General features: G+C 37.0%; 1 protein-coding gene across 8 annotated transcripts in view; it reads left to right on the top strand.

Moving 5' to 3' along the window:
- The window catches only part of Sik3 (SIK family kinase 3), a 266,673-nt gene that overhangs the window by 130,015 nt on the left and 109,320 nt on the right, over positions 1 to 27,338 (top strand). For all 8 annotated transcript variants that reach the window (XM_021237700.2, XM_021237699.2, XM_021237698.2 and 5 more), the window contains exon 2: positions 25,707 to 25,823. In XM_021237700.2, the coding sequence (XP_021093359.1) occupies positions 25,707 to 25,823 (117 nt within the window). The remainder of the gene's footprint in view (positions 1 to 25,706; positions 25,824 to 27,338) is intronic.

The raw sequence follows: 27,338 nt of genomic DNA, 5'->3' as shown, positions 1-27,338 counted from the left end.
AATCCCCGGCCCTGTGTCGCTCTTTTGAGACAGGATCTTGGTATGCAGTTTGGGCTGGCCTTGAACTCTGTGTAGCCCAGGCTGGGCTCAAACTTACAGCAATCCTCCTGCCTCAGCCTCCCAAGTGCTGGGATTATGAGGCATTTGCCACCATGTTCAGCTGTGCAAAACATTTTTAAGTGAAGCTAAGGAAGGGAGAACATACAGATACATATAAAATACATGTAAAATTCTGGAGCTTGTGTAAGAAAAGAACTGGTCTTGAAAAGATGAGAAAACATGATTTCATTAGGTAGAATAAACCCTGAAGGTGGTGTTAGTGCTGTGTTTGTAGGAATAGAGCAAAGAGGAGGGATAAGAGACAATTAGTGCCCAAGTGAAGGAGTGGCTGCCCTAGATATAAGTGGGAGCCTGGAGGAATCGTCCCTGCACACAAAGACTCGCTTGTTACTGATTTGGGTCTCTCTGGGAGGAGAGTGGAGTCTTCTATAAAACTGGTAGGGAAGACACCCTCGATCACAGGAGTCTGCAACCAGATTTCTCACTACTTGTGAGACTTGAAAATGTCTGATCTGAAAGCTTAGTTGAAAGAATTCCCAGTTGGTTTTGATTCCCAGTTTCAGGGAGAATCAATTTCACAGTTCTACAGAAACTTGCTGTATCAACAGACCTGAAAGTTTTATAGATGAAGTTGCAAGAAATGTACACTTACAAAAGAAAACAAGTAACTACAATTGAGTCAGATGTGGCAAATTGTATTTCTCAAATATGGCTCAGCACTAATTCTGGAGTCATGTGCTCCTGTAGAACCTTGCTATTGTAACATCAAGAAGTAGTCTCTGTCTTCTTCCATTCCACTTGGGCAGGCTTTTGTGACTGCTCTTGCCAAAACATGATAAAAGTGATAATATGTGACTTTTGAGGCTAAGTCATAAAAATACCATACTCTTCCTTATTCTCTGGGGATGTGCTTTCCTGGAGCCTTTTCCCCACACCTTAAGAAGCCTATGGAGTAATACATAATGGAAAGGAACTCAGACCAGTGGCACCAGCTAAGCTTCCAGCTCCCACTTGCTGTTTTGGGATTAAGCCATTTTGAAAGTTTATCCTCCATACCCCTATGTAGCTGACCTAAGGTGATGATGCCACATGGAGAAGAGGCCAATGCTCTTTTCTGAACAAATTGCTAATTTGTGTGCAAAATCTGATTATTGTTGTTTTAATCCACTAAATTTTAGGGTAGTTTGTTATACAGTGATTGTTTAGGTGATGGGAAAGTGAAAATATAGTGATAGATAACCAAAACATCAATGGAGCCATCAGTCTCATAAAGACCATAAAGACTGCAGATGCTCAAAGAAACAAAAGAGAGGGTTGAAACATGATGAAAAGACTCAAAATTGATGAGGAAGATGGAAAAGAACTAGCTTTCAGTAGAACTTTTAGATAGGAAAAATATAGCTGAAAATATAATGGAAATATGATACAGCTTTGATAGAGTTGATGTGTAAATAAATTACTATAATGGATTAGAATATAGATCTGAAGAATATTTTCAGAGTTTAGTACAGGGAAAGAAGGGATGGGACATATGGAATGTTTCATCACAGAGAATGAGAAGCTATTCACCAATATCTGATTTGGTGGTTCCCAAATTTTTTCATCTCAGGACCCCTTGTGCCTTTAAAAATTAGGGAGAACACTAAATTGCTTTTGTTTATGTGTGTTACATTTATAACTTGTCCACATTTTTGCATATATGTTTAGTTCAATAAAAAATTACTTTAAAAAATGGGTACTATTTATATCCAATGGATTATTACTCTACCTTAAAGAAGGATAAATTTGAGTCATTTATAGGAAAATGGATGCACCTTGAGACCATAATGTTAAGCGAAATAAATACACAAGCTTAAATATCACATGGTTTCTCTTATGTAAGAAACCCAAAGTATAAATAATTTTTTTCTTTTGTACTGGAGATCAAACTCAGGACCTCGTGTTTGTGAGGCAGGCATGACGCTACTGAGCTAAATCCCTGGCCCAAAGTATAAATAATTTTTTTTTTTCTTTTTGGTTCTGGGGAATCAAACTTGGGTCCTTAGGCTTTCAAGGCAGGTGGCAGAACCACTGAGCTAAATCCCCGGCCCTTAGTATAAATAATTTTAAGAGGGCCGGGGATTTAGCTCAGTGGTTCCGCCACCTGCCACGCAAGTGCAAGGACCCGAGTTCAATCCCCGGTACCAAAAAAAAAATTAAATAAATAACAATTTTAAGAGTAAGATAAAAGATACTAGGGAACAGGGAGATAGATCATTTGCAAATGGGAAAGGAATCTAGAGATGGAGGGACGATGGGGGAAAAGGAAGCAAAAACAATTAAAATGTGTTATGTATGGATACCACCTCCCTATGACAAATGTGATCATTATGTACTGTAATATATGTATTAATAAGAATTTTAAAAATTTATAAAGATGACATGCTAAAGACAGTGAAAAGATAGGCTGACATTCAAGAAGCTCCAAACTCCACTACCCCTTTTCTATCCCTACTTTCCTCTTCAGAGGTAACTCCCATACTTATTACAGATTTGCCCATATTCATATTTTATATAATTTAAATAAAATTATATAAATGTTAAAAAAAAAGATAGGCTACAGCTTGAGAAAGGAGATACTGCAAATCTTCTATTATGGAGAATATAAAAGTACTCAAAGAAAGGGTAACAAAATGGAAATAGAAGTCATATTTATTTCACAGAAGCAGAAACAAATGGTCCATGAACATAAAAAGATCGTTAAACTTTTTAGTAATGAAGGAAATGCAAATTAAAACATGAGAAACTATTTGTCCCCTACTTACGCCCCTCTCCCACTAGCCTAGGGAAAATTAAAAATAAAATAGCACTTGTTGGGGATGATGCGGAGCAGTAGAAACAGTCCTACTATCGGCACAGTTGTTTTGGAACGTAATTTGACTTTACTTAGTGATTCCTAGGTATATGCCCTAGTCAAACTCAGACATTTGTGGATGAAGAGACGTGTAGAGGCTTATTTAATGTACTGTCATACTTGTGAAAAACCCAAACAACTCAAATATCTAGCAGCTGTAGAGCAATAAATACACTTGTTTATATTTGTAAAAGGATGATTGTTTATTATAAAGTGAATTAAGTGCCACTACTTGCATCTTCATGGAGGAATCTTACAAATATAATAGGGCTCAAAAAGGCAGTTAAATAATAAATATGATTCTGTTTGCATAAAGTTTAAAAACAGGCAAATCTAAAATGTGTGGTGTTTGGGGTTACGTATATGGTAAAATTGCAAAGAAAAAGGAGTGATTAACCCTGTTTTATGGGGTAGGACAACTGTTGAATATAAGAAATAAAGAATTGTGGTTTGCATGTGTCATATTTCACAGTAAAAAATTTTACAACTGTGTTGTTGAACCCTGCAGTGGCTCTTTTTCTAGAGAAAGAAGTTTGGTAATGCAAATACTAGTGTTTGTTGTTGTTTTCTCTTGCAGTACTGGGGATCAAATCCCAGACCTCGAGCATGCCAGCCAAATGCTTTACCATGGAGCTGCATTCCCATTTTTGTTTTTGGGCCTTGGGGTCTCACTATATTGCCCGGGCTGGTCTCAAACTCAAACTCTTTTGGTACCAGAGATGGAACTCAGGACCTTGCACTTGTGAGGCAAGTGGCTGAACCACTGAGCTAAATCCCTGGGCCTCAAACTCAAACTCTTGAGCTCAAGTGATTTCCCTGGCCTCAGCCTTCCAAGTGTCGGGATTACAGGCGCATGTCATTTTGTCCAGCCAAATACTAATTGATCTTAGTCAATCTTTTGGCGTGTTTGTACACATAAAAACCTCCAATCTATTTTGATTTTTTTTCAGAGTTTCTATCTAATATCCTCAGTAATTAGAGTACATGTCTAGGAAGGAGATAAAACTAGGAAAATTCACATACAAGTTCAAGTTCAGTAGTTGTAGCCTCAGAATGAGAAATTAGGCCTCTTAACCCACCTATTTTAAAATTGCTTACTATTGTTAAAATCAAGACTTTCTTAGCTTATTTATTTATTTAAGGTCAGCAGCAGAGACAAAGACTCTTGTGCTTCTTCCCCAGCCCAAGTCTCTCGTTTGTTAAAAACCTCTATGCCCTTACATCTTTTCCTTTTCTGAAGTAATGTGAAACCCAGTAATCATACACAGACCTGACCTACTTTGGAGGATCCAGAGGACAAAGAAACCCTTGCTTTCTTCATCCTTTTTTGGATAAAAAGTAGATTTTAGGATGTGAGGTCCAGTGCTTCCTATTATCTATTCTTTGAGGAGCCCACCCCAACTTGTCCCTCTCCCACATGTCAGTAGTGTCCCCGGATGTGTTGCTTGTAGACTGATGGACTTGATGCTTAGGCAACCATTGTGTTTGGTGGTCTAAAAATGTCTGGACATTTCCCAGGGCACTGTGGCTTAAAGAAAACAAGGTCGAAAGGCCTATTTATTTTAAATTCTGTTTTATATGTTTGATTTTATATATACTCATATATTTTTTTAAAGCAATAGTTTGGTAAATATCCTTACATCCCTATATATATTAATGAGGATCACCTGGAATAGTAGTTCAGCGTCGTTATCCCATTCAGGTGTTGCTGTGGCTTCTTAGTAACTATTATCCACTTCCATATCAGTTCTATTTCTCTGTTGTTATTTTGCTAATTTGGTATTTTTTTTGTCAAAACAGATCTTAATATTTGCTTTATTCATTGACATTTTTAATAATAAAAAACTTCCTCCTAAACCACAAAGAGAAATCTATTTTACTTGATTCATTAACAGTTGCTGCAACATCACAACTGGGTTTTAGGCCCTGGCTCTTAGATTTGTACTCGTTGCTTAAGACTTTTCTAAATTCTTTGTTTTATGTAATAAACATCAATATTAATCAAGGAAGGTGATTGTTGATATCCCTGGAATATCAAGAACTAGAAGAGACAAAATAGTGCATAATTGGCATAAGGATAGACATATAGATTAAGGGAACAAATTCAGGAGTCCAGAAATAAAACCTTATACTTAGGGTCATGTGATTTTTGACAGTGATACCAAGACAATTCAGTGGAGAAAGAAGAGTCTTTTCAACTAATGGTGCTGTGACAAGTGGATATTCACATGCAAAAGACTGAAGCTGGATCCCTGCTTTACAGCATACACAAAAATCAACTCAAAATACATTATACACACAAATGTAAGCACTAAGATTCTTAAAAAAAACCATAGAAGTTAAATCCTTCTGATCTTAAGTTAGGCAGTGGTTTCTTAGATATGACCCCAAAAGCAAAAAGGACAGAGGAAAAAAACAGATAAATTGGATTACTAGATTAAAATGAAATACTTTTTTTTTTTTTACTACAAATAATAACATTAAAAAAGTGAGGTCCTGAGTTTGATTCTTGGTACCAAAAAAAAAGGGGGGGGGGCTGGGGATTTAGCTCAGTGGTTCCAACGCCTGCCTCACAAGCGCAAGGTCCCAAGTTCAATCCCCGGCACCAAAAAAATCCAGAAAACAAACAAACAAACAAAAAATGTAAAGATAACCCACAGAATGAGAGAAAAATATTTGCAAGTACGTAAGGGACTTGGATTCACAGTATATAAAAAACTTTTACAACTCAAAAATGAAAAGGCGATTAACTCCATTAAAAAAAGACTAGAGAGGGGCTGGGATTTAGCTCAGTAGTTCTGCCGCCTGCCTCGGAAGTGCAAGGTCCCGAGTTCGATCCCCAGTACCAAAAAAAAAAAAGACTAGAGATTTAAATATATATTTCTCCAGAGAATGAATATAGATGGTCAGTAAAAACATTAAAAGATGCTCAACATTACTAGTCATTAGGAAAATGCAAATCAAAACTGCAGTGAGATACCACTTCACACCCACTAGCATGGCTATAAAAGAAAGGTGGATAATAACTAGTGTTGGTGAGGATATGGAGAAATGAGAGCCCTTTTGAATTGTTGGTGAGACTACAAAATGACACAGCCACTCTATCATTTCCTCAATATATTAAATGTTCAAAAAAGGTTAAATGTATAATTACCATGTGACCCAGTAGTGCTGCTCCTAGCTACACAAGTAAAAACATACCCTTAAAAATTTTTACATAAATGTTTATAGCAGCATTATTCATAATAATCAAAAAGTAGAAACAACCCAAATATTCATCAAATGATGAATGGATAATTAAGATTGGTATATCTATACAATGGAGTATTATTTGGCAATATGTTATGGTATGGATGCTCCTTGAAAACATCATATTAAGAAATTACAGCTGTGGATTTAGCTCAATGGTTCCACCACCTGCTTCGCAAGGGCAAGGTCCTGAGTTTGATTCCTGGTACCAAAATAAACAAAAAACAAAAGAAATGAAAGTTTTGGGCTGAGGATTTAGCTCAGTGGTTCACTGCCTGCCTTACAAGCACAAGGTCCTGAATTTGATCCCCAGTACCAAAAAAAATAGAAAGAAATCACAGAAAGACATACGTTTTATCATTCAATTTAGAGGAAATTATTCCGTATAATCAAATTTGTGGAAACACTACCTCAACTAGGTGATCAAGTCAGTGTCAACAGTACTGTCGTGTTGAAATAAGCACCCTTGATATAATGCAATAACAACAGTACTTGACCTCTGTTGTCTTACCTCCAAAAGTCTATGACCCCAGTCTGATCATGACAGTAGCTCAAATTCCGATTGAGGACCATTCTTCAAAATACCTGACCAGAACGCCTCAAAACTGTTCAAGTCATCAAAAATAAGGGAAGTTGGATAAAATATCACAGCCAAGAAAACCTAAGAACACAGGATGACTAAATGTAATGTGGCATAAAGAAAAGGGAGATTATGTAAATTAAGAAAAATGAGTTAGTGTTTGCCAAGTTTCTCCACCATAAAGTGATTCTTTACCCCATTTCTTATATTGTAGAATCTGGTAGGAAGTCATTAGATGTGCATGCTTTTGTTAACTTCTTTGCAATTGGCAAAAGTAACTTTGTAAGTTACTTTGAGCCTGACATATTTACTTTTCAGTTGGAAAGCTTACCTGTGTTCACATAAAAGGGGTTTTTCTGTGATAATAAGTAGGGCCAAAGCTTTTCTCAAGAAAGACTTTCAGTTTTGTTCACGTGCTGGAACTCTTGGTTGCACCTTCTAGAGTTTTATGCCATAAAATATGCAAGACATTTCTTTGGCCTAGAATTTTTTAAGGATAAGAGTTTGCTTATATTAGAAAAAAGCCATAAGGCATTAGTTTTCTATGGGTATAAAACAACTTACCACAAACATAGTGGCTTAAAACAGCACATACTTATTATCTCTCCATTTCTATGGGTGATGTATCCTGGCATGGTTTAGCAAAGTCCTCTGCTAAGGGCCTCAGAAAGCTGCGTTTCATTGGGGGGAAAATCCACTTCCAAAGTCATTCAGCTTATTATTAGAATATGTTTTTGTGAGGCTTTGTGACCCAAGACCCCAGCTTTTTGCTGGCTGTTGACTAGGGGCCACCCTTGGGTCCTATAGAAGCTGCCTGAGGTCTTTGAGGCCACAGGTTTTCCTTCGGGCTGCTTCAATATGGCTACTTTCCTCAGTAAGTCCACTAGTAACACTTGAAGGGGAGGAAGGACATGACACAAAGGCATGAATGTGTTTGTCAGTATCCATCTATGAGAATCAGTGGGGACCAGTCTCCTTAGAGTCTGTTGGCTCACATCAATGGGACTTGTGTAGAGAATATTTATTTGGAAAAGGATTACATATAGTCTTGATGAACATTAATCTCAGAGTATATCCCAAATACAGGTTAACTCAACAGGGCTGAGTGAAAAGAAAAACTTTAGGATAATACTTGGTGTTAGACTAAATGAAGATAGGTAGAGATGTTCAATGGAACATACCAGCAAAGGATGAATAAAGAAGTTGGAAGATAAAACATATATTTTCCCTGCTTCAAAATTTTATTGATGTCTAGTACTGCCCATTGTTCCTTCCTTTATTAGTCAGTTTTTAATGTTTATATTTAAGAGCTGATTACCATAAAATCGGTTTTGAGAAGCAACAAAGCAGTGCAATTAAGGGCTCAGGTTCTCCATTGCCTAGTTGAAATCCTGCCTCTGCTACTATGTGGCTGAGTAATCTGGGTAAATTACTCCATTGGTATGCCTCACAAAAATCTGTACAATGGAAATGATAATAGTACCTTCTTCTTAGTGGTGGTATGTGGATTAAGAGTTAATGGCTTTGGGCTGGTGATTTAGCTCAGTGGTTCTCCCGTCTGCCTTGCAAGTGCAAGGACTGGAGTTCAATCTCTGGGACCAAACAAACTAACAAACAAACCAAAAGAGTTAATGGCTTCAATTTGGTGTGGTGGCACATGGCTGTAATCTCAGCACTCCAGAATCTGAGGCAAGAGGATCTCTTTGGGTTCAAGGCTAGCCTGTGCTACAAAGCTAGACCCTGTCTCATAAAACAAATAAACAAAAAAAAAAAAAAACGAAGAAAAAGTGTTAATGGCTGTCATTATTTATTGTTTTCAAGTGTAATAAATTGTGTCATGGTTATATTTTTAAAGAGTAAATTCTTTTTGAGGTCCATATTGACATGTTACAGATATAATAATATGGTGACTGGGACTTTGGAGGAAGTTGGCGAAGGTACAGGTGCAACAAAATTGGCCATGAATTAATTGATGAAGCAGATTGCTATTTTAATTATATTACTCTACTTTTGTATACATTTGAATTTTTCATTATAAAATGTTAAAAAATTAATGCCTTGCCATATATTGTTTGCTACATTTTTTTCCCCCATTAACTTTATTGGTACATTTTAGGTATAAAATACAGTTACATTCATCATTGGGATCTTGTATCATTACATGAGTCTCTTGGTTCTTATTTTTTTCCCCTTCCCTTGCCCTCCCTTCACCCCCTCCACCCTTCCCTATTGGCAAAGACCTTGTTTCCATTTTTTTCCTCTTCTCATATTTTTTTCCTTTCCCTTTTTTCCCTTCCCCTACCCCTCCCAATTCCCCTGCTCTTTTAGACCTTTTCTTCCTGTTACACAATATCAGTTATGCCTTTTTTAAATTACAATATTAAGATCTAGGAGACATTACCACAGCTTTTACAGAATTTAAAAGGATATAAAGAACGTATTACAAAAATCTTTTTTGAAATAAATTTGACAACTAAGAAGTACCTTGGAAGACAAATTAATGAAACTAACTCTGAAGGAAATATAAAATTTGAATAGCACCTATTAAAGAAAGTATATTCCTAGCTTGAAAACCTACCTATATGACAACAGGAGGCTCATAAACATTTTAACTGATACATTATATCCAACAATTAAAGCAGAAAAAAGAAGGAACACTCCTCCCCTCATTTTAGGAACTCAACATTGTGCTAATACTAAAACTGGATAAAGATGATAGAAGAAAAAAGTATGAACATAGATAGAAATTTGTTTAACAAAACAAACTATTAGAAGTCAGATCTGGCACTGTGTAGAAAGTGGTTTTGTTATAGGGATGGCAGTGTTGGTTCAGCTTTGGAAGATCTACCCCCCAAAGTCATCATTTAAACAGAGGAAAGGAAAAAGCCATATGATCCTGTCACTACTTGGAGAAAAAGTATTGGACTAAATTCCACAGCTGTTCATGGTAAAAGCTATCAGGAGACTAGAAGTAGAACAGAAACTTTTCAACAGATTAAAGACATGTACTCCATACTTCCAGCAAGAATGCCTTATATGAATGGAGAAGATACAATGCTTTCTCCTTAAGGTGAGGAACAAGGGCAGATATGCTTACTCTTTATCTGTCCATTAAACTTTGAAACCTAGTCCCCACCAAAATAGTCTGGCAATAAAATGACACAACTAGGATAGGATTGGCACGGCAGAAGCAAAATCTTTATATGTAGATGAAATAATCATCTACAGAGAAAATACTAAGAAATCTCTAGGAGCCCCTAGAACTTGTACTTGAATTTAGCAGGATTAGAAAACACAAGGTACATATAACAATTCAGGTCTGTGTATACTTGCTATAAATGAAGAATTGGATATTGAAATTTCAAAGTTATGTAGGAGTACAAAGGACCTAGAAAAGTTAAAAACAAAACCAAAAACAAAACCAGTGTTGGAAGACGTTTGGTACCTAATTTTAAGACTTCTTCTAAAGCTAGAGTAATCAAGGCAGTGTTGGTGTAAGGAAAGACATATAGATCATTTGAATAAAACAGAGAATCTAGAAATAGAACCACACATATATGGTCCACTGAGTTTTGAAAGATTATTTAACATTAGAATTTTATAGAATATAAACTCAATTCAAGAGCTGAGGAGGAGATAGTGTTTTCAGCAAACAGCACTAGAACACCTGGTATCCGTATATAAAAAATAAACCTCAACCCTTTTTTTCCATACATGAAAATAACGTGAAGGGATCTATGAACCTAAATAAGAAAGCCTAAAAGTATAAAACTTTAGGAAGAAATTATAAGGGAAAATATTTATGAATCCAGGGTAGGCAAGAACTACCTAGGATACAAAAAACATGATGTATAAAAGAAAAAAATTGATAAATGAGATTCCATCAAAATTTAGAACTTTAAATGACATCATTAAAATGAAAAGTAGTCCTGGGGCCAGGGATTTAGCTCAGTGGTTTCGCCGCCTGCTGCACAAGCACAAGGACCCGAGTTTGATCCCCAGCACCAAAAAAAAAAAAAAAAAAAAAAAAAGAAAATTAGTCCTTAAACAGACCATATTTCCAATGCATATAACCTATGACCAGAATATATAAAGAATTCTTACAGCTCATTAATAGTCAACCCAATTAAAATGTAGACATAAGAAGATGATAAATAGCCAGTATAGCACAAAGAATGGTGTGCAACTCTAGAATCAGAAAAATACTAATCAGTACAATAATAAGATTGAATTATACACTCATTAGGGAGGTGAAGTTAAAAGCTTTAAAAGCCTTGTCATAACCTTTTCTTTTTGTTGGATTCTCCCCCTTTGTGTTTAATTTGTCACGCCCAGTGGATTCCTTCTGCTGGGTTTCCTGGGGTTGTGATCCTCATTGTCTTTTCCTAGGGTATTGTCTGAAAATTTTTGGAGTGCTGGTTTGATATTCATGAAGTTCCTGAGGTGCTCTTTATCATGAAAGTATCTTATTTCTCCATCCATTTTGAAAGATAGTTTTGCAGGGTACATCAATCTGGGTTGGAGGCTGTTTTTCTTTAAGGCTTGAAAATACATCACTCTGAGCTCTTCTTGCCTTGAGGGTTTGCGTTGAGAAGTCTGCTGTGATTCTGAAGGGCTTTCCTTTGTATGTGATTTGTTTCTTTTCTCTCACTGCTTGTAGAATTTTGTTCTTCTGTTGGATTTCTGGAATCCTAACTATTATATGCCTATGTGTAGTTTTTTTTGATCAAGGCTAGCTGGAGTCCTATATGCCTCACTTATCTGTATGTCAAGTTCCTTTTTCCTCCTTGGGAAGTTTTCTGCCATCACTTGTGTGAACAGTTTTTTTATGTCACCTGCACTCTCGCCTCTTTCTTCATTGACTCCAGTCAGTCTTATGTTATTCTTCTTTGCATCGTCTAGCAGCTGCTGGATTGATTTCTCGTGGTCCCTTACAATTTTGAAGCAATTTTTCTTTTCCTGGTCACTAATTGCAATCATATCTGCTATATCTGAAATTCTATCCTCACATTGGTTCATTCTGCTGCACAGACTTTCGATGGAGCTTTTAATCTCTTGGAAATCTGTTTGTATCTGTTTTATGGATTCCATTTGTTTCCTATGTTGGGATTCCATCATGTTCCTCAGCTCTTCTATTTTTTATCTGTGTCCTCTCTAGATTTATTAATCGTGTCTTGCACCATGAGCACAATCTTTGCTGTTATCTGAGTAATTATTTCTGATTTCAGTTTTCCCAGATCCTCTTTTGTTGCCAGTTCAGGGAGTCCAGGTGGTTGAGTATCATCAGATTGTTCCATCTGGTTTCCCTTTGGAGGTGCTGTAGGTGATCTGGAAGTCTGTTTTTGAGGCTTGTTTATGTGTCTTCTCATTTCCACGGGGTGGGGGGTGCTTCTGGCACCCACACGGCTCACCTTCTCTGCCCTAGGAGCTTGGGATGGTGGTGGGGGAGCTTCCTTCTGGGTGCTGGGACCAGCCCACCTTCTGTGCCCTAGGAGCCTTGGATGGAGGTGGTGAGCTTCCTTCTGGGTGCTGGGAATGGCTGAGCTTCTCTGCCCTAGGAGCCTGGGATGGATGTGGGGAGCTTCCTTCTGGGTGCTGGGACCAGCTGAGCTTCTCTGCCCTAGGAGCCTGGGATAGAGGTGGGAATTTTCCTTCTGAGTGCTACGACCGGCTCACCTTCTCTGCCCTAGGAGCTTGGGATGGCAGCAGGGGAGCTTCCTTCTGGGTGCTGGGACCAGCTGAGCTTCTCTGCCCTACGAGCCTGGGATGGAGGTGGGGAGCTTTCTTCCGGGTGCTGGGACTGGCTCACCTTGTCTGCCCTTGGAGCCTGGGATGGAGGTGGGGAGCTTCGTTCCAGGTGCTGGGACCGGCTGAGCTTCTCTGTCTGTTTGCTACATTTTAACTATTCTTGTTATATTTGCTTAATATATTGGAGTTAACTAGTCTACAGTAGAAATAAAATATAAAATTAGCTAAGTTGATACTTTAATTTTCTCATTTCTCAGATGCTTCTTTTAGATGGAAGCATCATCACATTTGAATAATATGCAATATACTTAGACTTGGGTTTTTGGTTTATGTTAGTCTCTTTCTAGTTAGGTTGTAATTTATGGTTTAATTACTTTGACTTAATTTTAGCTTATATCACATTCCACTTAATGTAGTTTAACATTGTTAGTTTTGTAAGTGGGATGAAAATTAATATCAGTATTACTGATTATTTAGTGTTCCTAATACCAGTAGTATGAACCATTGACTTTTCTACTAGTGAAAATTTTAATAATAAATGCCAAGGGTTTCCTAGGTAAGCAGTGTGTTATGCTTTAGGTTAATTTGTTTAATTACTGTTTAAGCAAGTAATGCAGAGCTTATTCACCAAGATGTCCGAAATGGAGTGACTATATCATTCTGTGTATGAATTCACAGCGCAGTCGAAGTAAATGGCTTGAATACTTTAGTTGTTCAAGACTGAGAGTTATTTGACTGGTGATTCTGATTTAGTTTATGTGAATGAACCCTAGAATTTAAAAATAAATAGGTTAGTTAAAGAAAGGTAAAACCAAAATCTACCAGAGTTCTGATTAGGAATTGGTACAGTGAGAACCTTGACCAGATAACTTTGCTTTCAAATCTAGTACAAACACACTTATTTAATAGATGAGAACATTGGGAACTAGAGAGGTAAAAACAACTGAACTCTAAATCCAAATTTCCACTCCACTGTTCTTTTCACAGTTTCAGTGATTTGCAAACTGTACCCGGAGCTAAGTTTCTAAAAGTTCTCTCCATCTCTGAATTTTCTACTTAAGTTTAATCAAAATAGATCCTCTTTCATGTCTCATGTATTTTAGGGGTTGTTTGTGGTTTTGTCCAGAGTGTAAAAGGTTCTACTGTTATATGTGATAGTTTTTATATCCTTTCTACACTGAGCTCTTTGTTCTATGCTATTTCTACTCAGTACGTTTGATTTATTGTGGAGATTATCTTTGACTTTGTTTCCAAAAATGCTAACTTGATCTATAAAGAAATTGACCTAGTGACTGCAGAAAAATTCAAAAGATTTTTAAATATGGAGAGATAATTATTTCAGTATGAAGTTGTAGTTATTATCAATTAATATTTCTTCTCAGCTGTCTAGATCTTCATCTCAGACTTCTTCCTTGTGATTTTCTAGGTGGTGATACTCATGGTCTGTTATTTTTCTAAAATAATATTTATGCAAATATATTTATTTTAAATGAAAGCATTTGTAATATGTACAGATGCTTTTGAATCTGTTTGGCAATAAATTAGGGGTCATATCAATTTGCTTAAAAAAATAGTATTGTCACATGCCTGAAACCCAACTCGGGAGGCTGAAGCAGAAGGATTGTCATGAGTTAAAGTACAGCCTGGGCTACATAGTGAGTTCAAGGCCAGCCTGAACTACATGCATAGCAAGACTCTGTCTCAAAAAACCAGAAAAAACAACAAAAAAATATAAAGGGCCCAACAGACAGTATAACAGATTGTTTTTTATTTTAATTGTTCATGCTCTTAATGATTTAAAAAACTTCACTGCTGGGCCGGGCATTTAGCTCAGTGGTGCCACGCCTCCCTAACAAGTGCAAGGTCCTGTGTTCAATCCCTGGTCGCAGGAAAACAAAAACAAAACTTCACTGCTATTAGCTATATTCACTATTTTATTTTTTGTTTTGTTTTGTTTTGGTACCAGGAATTGAACTCAGGGCCTTGCCCTTGCGAGGCAGGCACAGTGCCACTGAGCCGAATCCCCGGCCTGATATATTCACAATCAACTCATTCACAGTTATGATAATTTATTACAAGTAAAATTCTTGGTGCTACTTTAAAAGCTTTTTGAAATTTTAGACTTATACTCTGCTGTCAATTTAGGACTATCATTGCAGGTCAGTATTTAGGATGCAAGTAATCTAGTAAGGCAAAGCACAAATAATCTTATCATATGTTAAGTCTCTTATATTAAGCATGTGCTTCATGCACTTGTGCTTTGACATTTAATATGGTTATGTCTAATCCATGTAATAATGAGTTAAATTTTAATGGAACTGTATTTCAGTTTTTTCACCTATGGCAGTGTTATCAATAGTTCCTGTCCCATTTAAAAAATAAATATTAGAAATATGAGAATTAATATTTACCAGACTTTCCAGGGTTTGATTTAAGTTACATAAACCACACTGTTCATCTCTTGAAATGCTAACATTCATTATGGAAATAAATTTGTTTCACTGGGAAATGTGATGGTTACTAAATATAAGGAACTCATTGACACTAGAATAAATCAAAAAGCCATCACACAAAGCATTTCCATTTTGATGAAATTCTAGAGAAGCATTAGCTGCCAGCTGTGTTGGTGTGCAGCCGTGATTAGGAAAGCCTCTCTGAAGGTAGTTGGTGTCAAGTTCCTGATGGGCACTGAGAGGCTGCTTTTAAACTTCAGGCTGAATGGATAAGACAGCCCAACAGCACAACCACTCAGATTAAGAATGCAGGATTAGGGGCCAGGGATTTAGCTCAGTGGTTTCACCACCTGGTGCGCAAGCGCAAGGACCCGAGTTCAATCGCCGGTACCAAGAAAAAAAAAGAATGCAGGATTGACAAAGATGCACTTATTTATAAGCAATGAGCTCACATTCCTGGCATCTAAGGATGTGGCAAGTAAGACTTCAGAAACAAGTAGTTAAGATGCCACCTGATAGTGGAGATGGTTCTTGTTTTTCCCATTTAGTTTATTGGTACATTTTAGGTATACAATACAGTTACGTTCACCATTTTGAGATCTTGTACCTTTACATGATGTATCTTGGTTCCTATTTTTTCTTATTGATTTTTCATTATTAAATAATTGGGCGATGTCAAAGATAAGGGATTTAGAATATCCTTTCAACTGTTACCATCTATCATTAGTTTATCCAAACTCCTGCTGTTGCATGCAGACTGTGTTATTAGGCCTTGGGGCATATTAATATAACGTGAAACAATTTAACATAGGAACCTTTGCTTTTGTCCACAAGAACAGCATTACCATTGTAAAGTTAGCAAGATTCCCAATGCAGTAAACCTGTAAACAGGAGTTTTTTGTTTTTGTTTTTTTGGTACCAGGGATCAAGCTTGGGACCTTCGCCCTGCGAGGCAGGCGGCTGAACCACTGAGCTAAATCCCCAGCCCTGTAAACAGGAGTTTTAAGAAAGCTATGAGTTTGGCCTGCTTCTCATCTGGTGCTTTAAAATGTATCTGAATGTACTGAACAACACTCAGGCTTCTTGACAAATAATGTTCTTGGGAAGAGCAAAATCCTTCTGTGAGTCTGTGTTATTTTTACCTATGAGTTGGCACTCCAGCGAAGAGTAGCATTTACTTCATTAAGAACATTCATCTTGAAATTGGTTCAGCTTTCTTCCTCCTCTTCAAACCTCAGTTTGCCAAGTTCTTTCATCACATTCTAATCTTTCTTCTTTAGGGCTAAAATTTAATCTTTCATAGCTTACTTTTCCACTATAACTGTTAAATTTTTCTTTGGGTTAACAGTTTTGAGTGGTTTTATTTCTTTCATTTCAAAACATTTCTGTAACAATGATTGTTTTGTCTTTATACCACTTTTTAGATACTGTTTTTTGGCTGCCACTTTGAACTGTTAGAACTTGCCTGTTAAATCTAACACATCACTAACATTCTAACACATTACTTTCTCATCTGTAATACTGTTTTGCCTAACCCTTCCTTTGTATTCAGAGCATCTCTTTGGCGGTGGTGTAACTCAGTGGTACTGCGAGACTGAAAATCAGAACATTTCTATTTGCTGTCATTTTTGCTTTCCCATTTTCTCTCCTTCAGAGCTCAGGGCTTCCTTTTCAGCAGATCCTTAATCTCAGAGTTGAGCCATCAGTCTCATTCTAAGCACATCTCTCGCACTTAAACTTCTGAGATTTGTCAGTCTGAAATGAACACCTGAAAAGGAAAACATGAACTGATATTTTGTATAGAATTCTTACCTGACCTTCATTGTTATTGTCAGTTTCATCCTTTTCTTCAATTAAAAATCTTTTGTCCAATTCATAGAAGTGGTAAATATACAGGCCAAGAGTTGATTTAATATTCTATAAACCATACAAAACATTGTTGGCTCTTTATTAAAGGAAAAAAAAAGAAAAGAAAAAAAGAAAAAGAAAGAGCAGTAATATTGTCTGTATGCCTAAGAGAGTTGCCTATAATAGAGACATTTCTGGAATTTTTTTTCTGAGAGGGTAAATGATAACCAGATGGGAATTATTGGAACTGAGAAATCACTTCTATTTGTCTTTGAAAATTTCCTTTCTATTCCTTGAATTTCAAGTAATCACCAGAAAATTTCCTTTGCTTCACACACCATTTATTAATTGTGTTCAGTATACCGTGTTCCAACTCAGAAATACTTTTTCAACAGTAATAATTTTCATGGTATATTTTGCCGCTTTCAGTAAGCTCTCCCTTGTCTGTCCTGCAGACATTGTCGATGCATGAACTCTCATATTTACCATTTAGTACAGCCCAGAGAAGTACAGAAAAATAAAAGCTCAACTGCTTACCCTCCAAAAATGCTAGGTATTTTAAATTATGGTTACTATTTCCTTTGGAGTTCATTGAATTCTGACCGACCCTTATCTTTGTTGGCCATGTTGAGTCCTCTTGCCTGGCGTTGGCTAGCATCCTTGAGTCTCAACCATTCCTTAGGCTTGACAGCTGCATATTTTCCCAGAAACAGTTGTGATTGGTGTGTAAAATGAATCGAATAATCAGTCCTTTCCAAATATGCATCCTTGCTTTGGCCATTAATACTTGATTTAACCATTTGTTAAAAACTGAAATATGGACTCCATTTAAGAAACTGGTTCCAGTACAGAGGTTAAAATCTTCCCAAGAATGTTTCCAGTCTGTTTGTATTCTGACCTTGGCTTTGTGGTGCATTATTAATTATGGCCATTTAGTTCCTGGCAAGTTTAGCAAAAGTCTAGCTTGTGTAGTTTGTCTTGCTTTGGGATTTTTAAAAAACTTTTTTCTAGTAATCTTAAAAAACACACACACAAAATTCTTTCTTCATCAAGGCTGATTTCAAAGGCAGTTAATTTCTTTTTCTAGCCTGCTATTCCCAACTTGGTCCTGTGAAAAAATTTAGTCCTACAGAAAAGAACGTGAGTGAATATTTTTTCAGTTCTCCCAAAGCTGAGACCATTCTGGATGCATCGAAGTTAATTCATTATGTGCAGTGACACCTTAGTTCTTCTCAAAGTTGACCCAGGGACCTCAGAGTCTCTAAGACTCTTAATGTGGGTCTCTAAGGTAAAGTGGTTTCATAAAAATGCTAAGACATTATTTTCATTTTTCAGTCTTGCTCTCGCAATTATAAAGTAAAGATTTCAAGAGATTACATCATGCTGATGATGTAATCGCTCTGATGGCTAAGGAAATGTGTGCTTGTCTTTAAATTTTTGTTGTAATTTCTGATTTTAATTTCTCAGTAAATATTGATAATGTATTGAATAACAGTAGTTCTTTTAATGTTCCCAGTAATTTTTTTCCCCTCAATAACTTTCAGGAGGAGTCCTGAGACCAGTAAGCTAGATAAGTGGTGTCTTAGGGCTCTGAGATTTCTTCTCTCAGAGGAGCCTTTTGAGAAAGGCTACCAGGGAGCAGCACCAGGCGGTGCAGAGCAGAAAACCAGACAGATGCTCAATAAACCATTTTTTAATGGAATTAAATCGAGTTCTTAAAATAGAACTTCTGAGACCGTATTTGAGATTCTCCCCATGGCAATGTGCATCTAGTGCCTTGTAACTTGGGCCAAGTTTCCATGAGATGGGTAACTGGTAGTTCTGAGTACCCAGAAGTCATTTTCCTGGACAGCCTCCTTTAACCACTAGGTAAATTATCTGGCTGATTGGCATCATCTAGGCCACTGCTGTCCAGTGCAATGAGTGATACACACACATAATTTTATATAATATGAAATACATAAAATATCAAATTTTTTATAATATTAAGTTTTCTAATGGTCACATTAAAGTAAAAAGAAACAAATAAAGTTGGTTTTAATGATATATTTTATTTAGCTTACAATCCAAATATTATCATTTTCACATATAATTGGCTTAAAAACTTATCAATGAGATAGTTTACATTTCTGTTTTAATAGTAAATCTTGTGAATCTGGTGTGTTTTACATCCCCATGATATGATCTAGCCATATTTCAAATGCTCACTAGTCACATGTGGCTGGTTCCTGCTATATTTAGACTGTACAATCAAGCACAAAAGAATTCTAGAATAGAGCTGAGAACAATCTAGAGTAATTAAGCTTTGTCATAGAAGTAGAGAATAAAATTATCTCTAAAAGTTAATATAAAGATGTAGCTTCAGCCAAGTATGGTGGCACATACCTGTAATCTGAGCACTCTGGAGGCTGAGGCGGAGGATTGCTGCGAGTTCAAGGCCAGCCTGGGCTACATAGTGAGTTCAGGGCCAGTGTGAACTACAAAGCGAGACCCTGTCTCAAACAAACAAACAAACAAACAACAACAACAACAACAAATGTAGCTTCAACTGAGCTTGGTAGCTTATACTCATAATTCTAGCACTTGAGAGGCTGAGTGATGTAGGAGTATCTTGAATTTGAGGCCAGCCTGGACTACATTGTGAGACTGTCTCAAACCAAACGAGAAGGAAAACATAGAAAGCAAAAAGAAAATGAAGCTCCAATGGAAAAACATTTTGTAAATGCAAAACATCTCTCTGGCTAGGTATGGTGGCACATGTCTGTAATCTCAGCACTCGGGAGCCTGCGGCAGGAGGAGCACCGCAAATTTGAGGCCAGCCTGAACTATATAGCGAGACCCTGTCTCAAAAAACTAAAACAACAAAAAACATTTACCTGCCTAAATTTTTAAGACATTTCAGTGAGAAATAGAGCTTCTTTCCTTAAAAGAATATTGGGGAAAAAAATAAAGTTCTCTGAACTGTCATAATGTTTTTTCTTTTCTTTTGGTATCAAGGATCAAACTTGGGACCTTGTGCTTGCGAGGCAGGCAGTGGAACCACTGAGCTAAATCCCCAGCCCGTGTTTTTTCTTTTCTTCCTAAAAGCATACAGTCTGTTTACTGTCCGTAAAATTATACATGTATCTGCCTACCAGTTTAAGGGAATATGCTTCTCTTCATGAGGAAATTTTAGATCCTGTGGTCTTTGGATTTTCTTTTTTCTTCTCTTTTGAAAAGCCCACTAAAAAAAGGGAAAATGAGTTTATTCATAATTTGGAGGCCAGATTGAGAGGGCAGCTAGCCTGGCCTACTGGTCTTTTTGTTTTCTTCCTAAATAATCTTTTTTAAACAGTTCATTTGTCAAAGCACATCCATGAAACCCTACTTTCAGGGGTTTCTTTTTGATTGACAATGGTGAGGAAGAAGGGAGGTTTGTTATGATCTTAGTTCTGAACTCTTCCCTGGTTCATTTGCTTTTATTCTGTCACCTTATACTGCCTATGAACGTGGTCTCAGAATATGAAAGTAAATTGTACCCTGTCGTGAAGAAACCACTATTTTTCTTTTAAACTTCATTCCTTCTGAGCATTATTATGCTTACAAAAATGAAGTAAGAGTTGAAGGAACTGGTTTTTGCAAGTGAGAACTAAAAGGGGGAAACGGTTATTTTTCCCTCTCTAGAATGAATAATAAAGAACTATGACTTTGGCATGGTCTGAATTTAATTTTTTTTCCTGCCATATGCCAACTTAAAAAGAAGAGTTTGTTGAAGGGAAATGTCTTGAGGGGGGAAATTCTTAAGGGCTTTCACAATCTGTATCTATTTAGCAACATATTTGATGCAGTGCCATGTTTAATTAACATTAGAGTGTCAGTTCACAGAATTATGTGCTTTGCAGTATAAGAGTTCTGCGTGGAACAGGTGAATTTAGGGAATATGTGATCTCTTGGCAATGTATTGAAAGTTTCATTTTTTACTTGTAATTTTCACACATAAGCATAAATTACATGATTCATGGATTTTCAGTTTCAGTCTTAAAAACATACTCTTTGAGAGTCTGTATTCTGTTTACCTACTGATTTACTTTTGCTGTTGACACATTTACTTTTTCAAGCAACAAGTGTGTACTTTGATCTTTTTGTGTGTGTGTGTGCTGGTGCTATGGATTGAACCCAGGACCTTCACACTGAGCTACATCTCCAGCCCTTTTTATTTTTTATTTTGAGACCGGGTCTCACTAAGTTGCTATGTTGCCCAGGCTGAGTGCACACTTGTGATCCTCCTGCCTCAGCCTCGAAGAGTGCTGGGATTACAGGTGTGCCGCCACTCTTGACTCTAAAATGTTTATTACATACCTTCCGGTAATCTGTGCCTATGAAAATTCTTGCTTCTTATTTTCTTCAGGTATTTTCAAAATAAGCATAGCTTCATACCAATCCTCTGTTCTCTGACTTAGTATCTTCTCCGTTCCCATTCCGTTGGTAGTTTCCTGCTTTTTAAGAACACCTTCCTTTTCCAGTTTGTACTTGTGCCATTGCTGAATAACACTATGTGTCCTTCTCTGAATGTTAGCTCCTTGACAGGGATCACTGGGGAGCCTCGCCTGCCTGCAAAGAAGTGAACTACTCTGGTGTGTGGTGCAGCTCCTAGGGTCAGGAGGTTCCATTCTGTGGTTCAATGTGACTTTCCTGAATGAAACGGACCCCTCTCCCCCAGCCCTGTTCCCTCCATGTTCTTTCCACATCAGCTGGCAGCCAGTTGCTCTGAATGTGCCCACAAATTATTAGCTGTTTTGCATTTTGGCCCCCCAACTTGTTTTTTGAATAATGGATTTATGTGTTTTGGATCCATAATTATGTTGCTTAGTGAAGGAGATGTAATCTGTGCCAAGGAATGCCTAAAATTTAAGGCCTGGTTCCAGAAAAAAGTGTAATAACAATAGTAGTTATGCAATTATGAATATAGTAGTCTCCCCTTTATTTCTAGGTGAGATATTTCAAGACTTCCAGTAGGTAACTGAAACTACAGATAGTACCAAATTCTATAAATACTGTTTTTTCTATACATGCTTACCTATTATAAAGTGTAATATATAAATTAGACGCAAGTAAGAGATTGACAATAACTAATAATAAAATAGAGCAGTTACAGTAATATACTATAAAATTTATGTCAGTGTTCTCAAAACCTTATCATACTATAAATCTGAGCAACTTCAGGAAATAATTCCTTATTAAGATGAGAATTTTCACTTTTTCACGGAAAGGAAGCACTTTGCAGCTTTTCTTTGGCATATCCAAGTTGCTAAACATCGCTATTCTTGTGCTTCAAGGCCATTAGGAAGTAAAATACGGATTATGTAAACACAAGCACTGTGATATTGTGGTGGTTGACCTGGTAACCAAGTTGACTACTAAGTGACTAAGAGGATAGCATAATGGGGAGTGGGTACTCTGGACAAAGCAATGTTTCCCATCACAGGCATGATGGAGCAAGATGGTACGAGATTTCATCCTGCTATTCAGAGTAGGGTATAATTTAAAGCTTTTAAATTGTTTATTTTTGTATTTTCTATTTAATAGTTTTAGACTATAGTTAGCTGCAGGGCACTGAAGCTGTAGAATGTGAAACTGGGTAAAATGAATGAATACTGCTGTGTTGCATGTTTACCACGCGCCAGGCATTATATTAAGCAGGTTGCATGCATTAGCTTAGTTAATTGCCAGCAACTCTTTAGACAAGGTTCTATTGTTGCCCATATATTATACATAAGGAGCCACAGAAACATATAATTTGCTCAGTGTTACACATTAAGGAATAATTCCAAAATTTTGAGTCCAGGTCGCTTGGCTTCAGAATCCTTGTTTTTGAGACTGTCTTCATCTGTTAGGCAAAGCTTTACCTTTCGGTATTTCTTGGAATCTTCAGTCTCATGGTACTAAAGAGTATAGACAAGAATCTGCTGTTTTAATATATTAAAACTTCTCTCTTTTCCATGTCGTAGGATAATTTTGTATCTAACATCATTTTCCCCAAGAAAAGAATAAATTTCATTATGTAGCACTATATTTCCTTCATGTTAAATCAGAAGTGTTTGTTACAAAGTGTAAAACTACTTGTATTCTAAACATTTCTCTTTATTGTTATAATTTTTATTGGCTACATGGTATGGTATATGTTCTAAGATCCTAATAGCCAATTTTGTTCTCAGATGATTAACTTTTGTTTTCTGTTTACCTTTGTAAGATCCTGTGCCTCAAAAAGTGAATGAATTTCAGAGTGAGTCCACTATGAATCACAGGGGCCCCACTATATGACTTCCCCCCTTACAGTATAGCCCAGCACTCCCCTGAGGATGAAAATGTGAAAAATGTGGTCATTTGCCTTGACACAGCCTCCACCCCCTGGACATTACTCATTGTCTGCCATCAGTTAGTAGAGTGTGAAAGTGGTGGGGCCCTTCAAGTGCAAGCCTCCCTGTTGATGTCCCCTCTTAAGATATGTGCTTCTCAGCCATTGCACATTGTGGCCTATACAGAAAATCATTTCTTTTGAAGGGAACAAATGAGGCTTCCTGAGACCTGAGACAATCCGTTGTCACTTACAAGCCATTTATTTCAGTTGAAAGTTCTGCTGTGGATATCAGTTGATGAATTTCTAAGCTTCTTTGGTGTATGAAAGCACTCTGCACTCTATAAGTTGCCATTTATATTTAAAAATTACAGTGGTGCCCTGGTTCACGAATTTAATTTGTTCCATGATTTTGGAAAAGACTGTCACGTTTGTGTTTGTGCAAGAAAGATGGAGGCAATTGTGTTTGTCATCCGATGTAGAGTTTGTAAACAAATGAAAAAATTGCCAAATGCTTTTGCTTGTGAATCAAATTTTTTTTTTGGTATTGGGGATTGAACTTGGACCTTGCGCTTGCAAGGCAGGCAGCAGAACCACTGAGCTACTAAATCCCTGGCCCTGTGAACCAAATTGTTCTCAAACAAAAGTGTTTGTGAACCAAAGTGCCACTCTACTAAGTAAGACCCAGATATTTGTTCCACAGAGGGACATTGTTTATCATGGTATTTTTGCTTTGGGTGCTGTTGTGAGAGATGCAGGAACAGAGTTAAGCTTCTATGTGTGATCTGGCACAATAATGAGAAGTAGAGATGCTAGTGGTCAAGGGTTGTAAGGTTCAAGATTTCTTGAGATCAAACAGCTGGTATTATTGAGTCTGCTGTTTCTCTTCATAAAACTTTCTACCTCTTTTTCTGCCTGTCCCAATTCTTTCTGCTGTCAGATTCTGTCTTCTTTGTGAATTTGTACTTTGTGTTTATCTTTTCTCCCCAGCTCAATTGACTGCACTTGAATGCTGTGTTATCTATTTTATGCACCTCTTTCCCCTCCTAGATTGTGAGTTCCTTGAAGTTAAGGCTGTATCTGATTGGTTTGTTGTAATTTGAGCTACACCCAGTTCATCACATTCCATCAATAGGCGAGCCTTCAGCACTCTTGGAATTAAGCTGGACTTTGTCTTCCTGTGCCTTTCTGCTATTAGTCTCATTCCAACACTTCTGAAATAATTCCAGATAAAGTTACCTTAATCCCAGTCATTCATATATTTGAACAGTCTACCTTACGTAGTTCCATACTGGCTTTATTTTTCTGAGCTAAACATTTTTGCTGTTGGAAATTTGCTTCCCTTGTTCTTGTTTTCTTTCCTTCTCCCAGTATATAGAATCTTAGAATTTTAAGGATTGGAGGGGACTAAAGTTTGCCTAGTCCTTGCTTTTCTTTTAATATTGATTATATTCTGATTAAGTAACTGAAACTGAGACAGAGATATTTTGGGGATAAGATAAATATTTTAGTTACTTCACTGAAAATGATGAGAAAGTTTAGATTTAGTAGATTAAAATAAAGTCCTTCATCTTTCATTCTGTTTTAAAATGTAAGTGCTGCTGGGTATCTTCAGAATAATGGGCAAGATGAAAAGATATGTTTTATGCTGAAGTAGTGTATGTTTCATATTCTTATGACATTGTTAAGAATTTTACTCAGGGCCAGCATACCTGGATCTGCCCCATACTAACTATAAATTACTTTATCTTGGATTACTTACTCCTAGTATGCCTCAGTTTCTGTATTAGTAAAACAAGGTTTATAATAACATGGGTTTTAAGAGGTTTCAATGAGATAGTATTGCAGAGCGCTAAGAATTAATGGTGGCCACTAAGTAAACTTTGAATATCGTGCCACTACCTCCACCACACTACCACCAGCACCACCAGCACCAGGTCTGAGTTTTACTAGCACCTGGTGAGGTGTGGAAAGTCGCTGCAAATGTTCTGGTAGAATCTTACTAAAATATTGTGTACCTGTCCTATAAACTTCTGTCTTAACAAGAGGCCTTGCATTTCACATTCTGATTTAAAGCATTACTTCACCAAGACTATAACCATATTTGTGGAGTTATGAAGTATTTTGTCATGGGTTTTACTTTATAAGCAAATTTTTTTTAAATGGTAGAAGACCCATTATCTTATGAAGCCTGTTCCTTTGAGACAAACTTCCAAGGAATTCATTTTCTGTCTTATTTAAGAGTACAAAAAAAAATTAAGTAAAAAAAGACTGGGGATGTAGCTCAGTGGTAGAGGGCTTCTCTAGCATACACAAGGCCTTGAGTTCAATCCTCAATACCACCACCACCACACACACACACACACAAAAGTAAATTCATTTTCTTCATTGATATTCCAAAAACAAAATATCGGCAGTTTTTACTTTGTATGATATAATGTGGTTTTTTGTATAATATAATGTTTTAAAATTAATTAACTTTTCCCAAGTAAATTGCTTTTTAATAATGCATCAGAGTAAAATTTCTTCCTTTATTGTCAGGTTGCTATCAAGATCATAGATAAGTCCCAGCTGGATGAAGAGAACTTAAAGAAGATTTTCCGGGAAGTTCAAATTATGAAGATGCTCTGCCACCCCCACATCATCAGGCTTTACCAGGTAGGATGACTGGTGGTATAGTGCGTGGCTGTAGGGAACCCAGAGCGGTGTATTGTATGGAGGACTGGAGCATGTGAGGCTCTCTGTATTTCCATGTTTATCCTATTTACCTCTTCCTTCTGTTTCCTCACCAAGTTCTTAATAGTTTTCCTGTTTCCCCTGGCTATTTACTAATGACATCTGCTTTACCTAGGTAAGTTGTTTAAATGTGTTCTTTAAAACTTGATGATTTTTTGAGCAAGAATTACTCAAAAAGATTATTCAGAAGATGACAAGAATTTACTTTATGGCGGTCAGAGTCCTAAATCAGCTTGGGAAGCCCTTTTAAAAAAGGGACAGAATTCTGAGAGATTAAAAGCCAGAGATGAGGGCCAGGGATTTAGCTCAGCGGTTTCGCCGCCTGCTGCGCAAGCGCAAGGACCCGAGTTCAATCCCTTGTACCAAAAAAATAAAAAAAATAAAAAAAAAATAAAAGCAAGAGATGAAATATGTTACTTTTATAAAAGATTATTTAAAAATTAATTCCTACAATCATATTATGAATTGTGATGGCAAAGGATATTTTAAGTATGGTTTCTTGCATCAGTGCATTCTAATATGATCTTGGACTTAGTTTCCAAGATAACATTTAATTACTTTGATAATCCAGAGACAAGATTCTATGCCATGGGAAAGATTTCTGTTTTTGTTTTTTTTTTACCTTCCTAAGAAAGATGCCTGTTTCATGCCATCATCAAAATGATTCTCTGGCCTTAACTGGAAAACCAGTTAAGTCTGATGGCTAGAATTTCAAGCTAGATAGGAGGGGAGTACCTTGCCTTAGCAAACGTGGTAGAAGAGATATTTTGGGAGAGGTGAGGTTTCAGGGTGCTTCTCATATTGCAGCATGCTGGCAGCAGCAAGCTCTGCTTGTGCACAGGGCCAGCTCTGCTCACTGCTTTCCACCAGAACAGTCATCTCCAAAGTTCTGAAGGAAGTGGCCACCCACTCAGTTTGTTTGCTGCTGTTAATCTGCAGTAAATGGCTTCTGACCTGGACGTGGGACTGTCTAAAAGCCTGGAGAAAGTACATTCATGGCACATTGGGCTGGCTTATGTAACCTGTTAATTTTATGGAAAAAAACCCCCAAAAAACACATTGTACTGTTGGTGTGTGGGGTTAAGGCTATAGCTTTAGAAGACTTCTCTGGCATCAGTTGCTCACATGATGAAATGAATTAGGCCAACAGGAACAGACCTGTTGAAATTTATCAGGTTAAATTATATTGAGCAACACTTACACTCTGGCCAAGAAGCAAGCTTGTGAAAGCTTCTGGTGTTGCCTGAAGACCTATAGTGTGAACTCACAGGTGTCTTGACCTCAGTTCCCTTCCTATCCTGGTAGACTGAATAAACTTCTTGACCTCATCTTTTAAAATAAGTCATCTTAAAGTAATCAAGGGGCTTAAACTAACTTTTCCAAAAGGTGAACTTGAAGATGTTAACCTTATACCTGAATTCTACAAGCTTACCAGTC

The sequence above is a fragment of the Heterocephalus glaber genome, unplaced genomic scaffold (genome assembly GCF_053883595.1).
Source record: "Heterocephalus glaber isolate CG9 unplaced genomic scaffold, H.glaber_assembly_v1.0 deba00001429, whole genome shotgun sequence".
NCBI classification, from domain to species: domain Eukaryota; kingdom Metazoa; phylum Chordata; class Mammalia; order Rodentia; family Bathyergidae; genus Heterocephalus; species Heterocephalus glaber.
The sequence above is the reverse complement of the archived record's forward strand: the minus strand, read 5'-3'. Positions and strand labels throughout refer to the sequence as shown.